Source organism: Trematomus bernacchii, unplaced genomic scaffold (genome assembly GCF_902827165.1).
Source record: "Trematomus bernacchii unplaced genomic scaffold, fTreBer1.1, whole genome shotgun sequence".
NCBI lineage: Eukaryota > Metazoa > Chordata > Actinopteri > Perciformes > Nototheniidae > Trematomus > Trematomus bernacchii.
In genome coordinates this window covers 3,465,314-3,470,313 of record NW_022987524.1, presented here as the reverse complement: position 1 = coordinate 3,470,313, position 5,000 = coordinate 3,465,314, and the positions used below count along the sequence as shown (strand labels likewise).

General features: G+C 43.3%; 1 protein-coding gene across 1 annotated transcript in view; it reads left to right on the top strand.

The window, feature by feature from the left end:
- The window catches only part of tox (thymocyte selection-associated high mobility group box), a 77,802-nt gene extending 76,221 nt beyond the window's left edge, over positions 1-1,581 (top strand). The window contains exons 10-11 of the mRNA XM_034118909.1: positions 866-1,026; positions 1,386-1,581. Of these exons, the coding sequence (XP_033974800.1) occupies positions 866-1,026; positions 1,386-1,422 (198 nt within the window). The 3' untranslated portion in view covers positions 1,423-1,581. The remainder of the gene's footprint in view (positions 1-865; positions 1,027-1,385) is intronic.
- Positions 1,582-5,000: the final 3,419 nt, after the last annotated feature.

The window sequence follows — 5,000 nt, the reverse complement described above, 5'->3', positions numbered from 1 at the left end:
ACTGATGATTTCTGAGCAGGTCCTTTGTAATGGATGTTAGAAATGAAGAGTTATTCCAAAGTGCCAAAAAAGCGTAGTCAAAAGCAACGATTCTTTCCAGAAAACACGCCGTGGTTACGGAAGATAATCCTTGATGTGAGCAGTTGTATTATTTATTATTATTTGTTTTCTACTTAACCCCGCTAAATGTATCACTGAAGGAGCGGGCACTGCTGTTGTGGTTTACAAATGTATTCTATATCGCCATCTAGTTCCATCATATTAGAGAGAAGGCAGATGTCCAACACTCAACAAGTCACTGCAGAACATCTAGTTTGAGAAATAACTCCAGATATTAGAGTGAAAAAGTGCTGTTGGTTATGGGATGAAGTGTTCCTTTAAGCTCCACCTGCTCACCCTACTGAGAGACAGGCCAGCAGCTGTCCCCTCCTCACAGCATGTGGACAGAACTGTGATCCCCTCTAAACAGACAGCTGGACTTCCTGTTACCACTCTTAGGCTGTGCCGTCATCATTTGCTCCAAAATATTCCAAACTCAACTTTGGTGGAAGAAAACGTAAAAAGAAAATCAAGCAAAGACCAAAAATGTTCCAGCATCACCTTTATACAATACCATACCATACCATAAAGGTTGATTGTCAGATTGAGTCTGAAACTAAGACAAGATACAAGATACAAGGGAACAGAGATGGAACAAAACGTCAGGATCCCTGAAGAGAGACGTGCTCCAGACAGCACGGACACACTGATGACCCTCTTTCTGCTCCCTCTTCCTTCCCTCAGTGATCAGCTGTTTACACAGACATGATCAGTTATGATGTGAATAAATAAGAGAGCTTTTATTCAACGGTGTGTTGTGTTGCAGGGCTACCACCCCTCCCTGCATCCTGACTACCAGCAGTTGGGAGGAGCCATGCTGAATGGTGGAGCAGTGATGTCATCAGCGGTGGACTACCATCAGCTGGGTCGACACACGCAGAACCAACACCCCTCTCTGGACTGGAGTACTGATTACCATGGCAACGGGTAGGTGCTAGGGTTCACTTTTGGATATATAAAGAGTTAACTGGGTGAGGCTACAGGTGCAGGAATGCAGGACTTTTACTTGTAACAGAGTATTTCTACTCTCTGGTACTTCTACTTTGACTCAAGTACAAGATCTGAGTACTTCTCCTACCTCTGCTGGGGGGAACAGGACAACTCTGATACAAATAAATACATCATCAGCTTTTAATGTTTAATATTTTTACATTTGAAAGTGGATTGAAAAATCAAAGTGAGCTGTAACAGAGTATTATATTTGTAAATGAAGACACAGCTGCACTGTTCCTTACGGCCGCCTGGTTTTCCTGTTTGATATTTATGTGTTTCCCTCTCCTCCTCAGCGGCCTGCAGAGAGACAAGCCTCTCTATCTGAGCTAATCTCAGGACACCATGACACCAAACCTCAGCAAGCCCTTCCACTGCCTCACCACCAACCTCCTGAAGCACAGAGCACCTCCACCTGGGCACACTGAGTAAAGGGATGTGTGTGTGTGTGTGTGTGTGTGTGTGTGTGTGTGTGTGTGTGTGTGTGTGTGTGTGTGTGTGTGTGTGTGTGTGTGTGTGTGTGTGTGTGTGTGTGTGTGTGTGTGTGTGTGTGTGTGTGTGTGTGTGTGTGTGTGTGTGTGTGTGTGTGTGTGTGTGTGTGTGTGTGTGTGTGTGTGTGTGTGTGTGTGTGACTACAACAGGCCAGTGTTAAGAAGTGTCATGTCCCACGGCTGCTCTGTTGTTGGCTGGGTCTTTTCTACATGCTATGCTCTGAATTTAAATCATGTTTAGGAGAGGTGTGCAGGTCCTGTGCTGTGCAACATGATAACATGTGTATATACCCCCCCCCCCCCTCATCACATTTTGTATCCAAAGGCTCCTGAGAGCGGCTGTAAATGACTGTAACATAATAGTTTGATCTGTCCGTTTAAAGCCAAGACGTTTGTCCTCTCTGACCTCACAGTGGCACCAACAATAGTTGGATAACCAAATAACACACACGCTGTGTTTCCCCGCTGGTTCTTTAATTGTTAAATATAAGCATTGGATTTGTAGTGCTGCACAGAGTGATAATGACTGAGTTCACTCTGCTGTGGAATACAGAGGTAGAACGGCAGTGGAGGCTGGCTGTGAATAATAATAATGATAATAATAATTGTGTACGATTAAAGAAATGTCCTTGTTGTCTCGCAGTGAGGCTCAGATCTGCAGGGTAGAAACTCTATGTATTTTAGTCCTTGAAATAATGAAATGTCAAACAATTCTTTGTTTAAAAAAAAGAAAAATACTCCTTTGTATGATGACAGCTCCTCCTCCTGGCATATGTCTGTTGATGATATTGATTTGGATCCAAACTGTGTGTGTGAAGTGTTAATGAGAGAGTGTGTGATGGGTTGCATGGTCTCTTTGTCCTCTCTATTTCTCTGCTCACAGAGGCTATTTAAAAAAGTATCCGTGTTGCCGGGCGGGCTGTTTTAATGTTGTTTTTTTAATCAAATCAAGTTTTGTTTTAGTGTTAATGATGATGCTCTGTATCTCTTTGTATTCATGTGTCTTTTGGCAGATGAAAGGACTCTGGGCAACAACAACCATGAAGATTTTCTTATTTTTAGATTCTAATAATGTGTTTGAATAAAGTCAGGCTGCATTGATGTGCAGTCTTTACTCCAAACCCGCTTCCTTCTCCTTTGTTCGTCCTGGACACTTTGTGACAGCCGCTCTAATTACCTGCACGTGGTAATGTAAAGCTGTAGCTGCGGCTCAGGAAGCTGCTGCTCCTGGCCTTTGCATTCATGGAGAAGTAGCTGAGCTGTAATTGCTAAATAAATGTCTTTGAAGTCTCAGAAAATATGTATTTTTAAGCTTCTCTGAACTCTTATTGGGTCTTTAAAAATAAATGTTATACTCATGGGAAAGAGTCCCATTAACTTTGCTGATCACTGATTGGCAACAAATATGAAGTGTGGAGGTCATCTGACTTCATCTAGTGACATCATCAGGTCAACATTTAGGCTGCCTTTACACGGGAACGTTTGCGTTTACGCACAGTATGCGTTTTCAAAAAAGTCTTCCGTTCACACCATGGGCGTCGCAGCCATTATATGAGGGTGGGACAAGTCCCCCCCACCTTTTAAAATGATTAGTTTAGACCCCCCCACTTTTACTATGCGGAAAGTCCGTGAATCGGTCTATCCACTCGCCACTCTCTGTGGAGCGCTGTGTCCATTCCACTTGCTTATTGAGAGAATGCCCAAATCAATGAAACTCCGTCCCATGTTTTCACTGCTACTTTGTACCAAGGCAGATTCTCAGAGCCGTACACATGAGCCGTACACATGCTGCGTTTTTTGTGTAGCTGTGTCTTTAGTTGTCAAATGATGCGCGCCACAGTTTCCCCGCTGCGAGGCTCCGGCGCTAACAGTTCACGAGCGTGCTCCACTAGCACCCGGATATAAGGCGCTGTTATTAAAGAGGTGGAGGGAGAGTCCTCTCCTGTCAGACTTTTATAGTTGTAAAAAATAAGAGAATAACAGGTATAATAATATTCCAACTCATACTATCGGACAGTAACACAAAAATACAGTTTAAATGAGTGATTTGTAAAATATGCATAAAGAAAAAGTAAATATGTTTACAGTTCTGTTTCATATGGATGTTGAGAGATGTATCCATAGATTTAGTCCCTCATGTTGCTCTCAAAGTGCAGCAGATTGATGCTTTTAACTTCAACATTTAAAAAAAAATCTTCCCGGGGGAGCATGCCCCCGGACCCCCCTAGAGGAGGTGAGTTTCACCACCCGCCCACACCCCCTGTCAAATTGTCCCACCCACATTGAGGATGCTTCCTACGCCCATGGTTCACACGCATTCGATTCATTTAACGTGTCCATAGACTGTATATATAAATGGACGTAGTGTCCGTGACGTCACCCATAGGATTCTGCAGAGTTGCCGAGAAGCCCTGCGGCTCCGTTAGCTCCGGCGGCCACCACTGGGATAATTGGGTCCCCTTTTAACATTTGCTCCCGTTTAGCATTATGGCCATAGCCATATACTATAAAAGTCTTACCCAAGGCTGAATCATAAACTAAACTGTATATATATATATATATACATGTATAAAGGGTTACGTCCTTAGCTGGCTAATAAGCTACATAACAAGCTAAGCTAACAAGCACACAAACACCTGCTAACGGGGTTAACATACATAATATTATCATTTTAGACTTCTTGGAAGTTCTGTTAGTACATTCAAGCGCACAGCACGACATTTTAATTGTCTGGTATTTGTAACAATATTCCCTAAAAGGCACAATCACCACGAACACGGCTAAAGGGTCAAGTACAGTAACTACAACTAACTAACGTTGTAGCCTAGCAGAGTGGACAAGTTGCTGTTAACTGACAGTGAGGCACGTACCTGTCCATCAAAGTGACCACGCCCTCATTTATGCAAAAACTTTAAGACCTAATATAAATAAAAGGGTCGCGTTAGAAAACAATTCAGTCACAGATTCATAATCATGAAGGTGGAATCTAACTATATCCATAATAATATTTATTGCATCCAGGGGTAGAAACATGTTTTTTTCTGCTGTAAAATTGGGCATTTTAACATGGAAATTGCTCCTTTCTGCAGTCATCGTCTATCGGCCAATATATGAACTGCAGTTTGTGGCACTTCCGTATTGGCGTCCCGGCTCTTCCCCAGAGTTTGCCGCTTGGTCTGTTCACACGAGACCGCTCGACCCGCTGGAAACGCTGTAGTACATATGCCAGGCCTGTAAGTGGCGCTGCTGCCACCACAAAATACACCAAAAGCAGCGAAGAAGACCCCGGAGCATGGTTGCCATGGTTGCCCTTCTGTTTATGCCCCGCGGTGGATTTAGCAACGTGTAGTAGTTCATGTAATTCTCCATGTCCACTTGTTGCTGATGGTTGTGGTAGAGGAGCTGTAGATTTTGCACTAA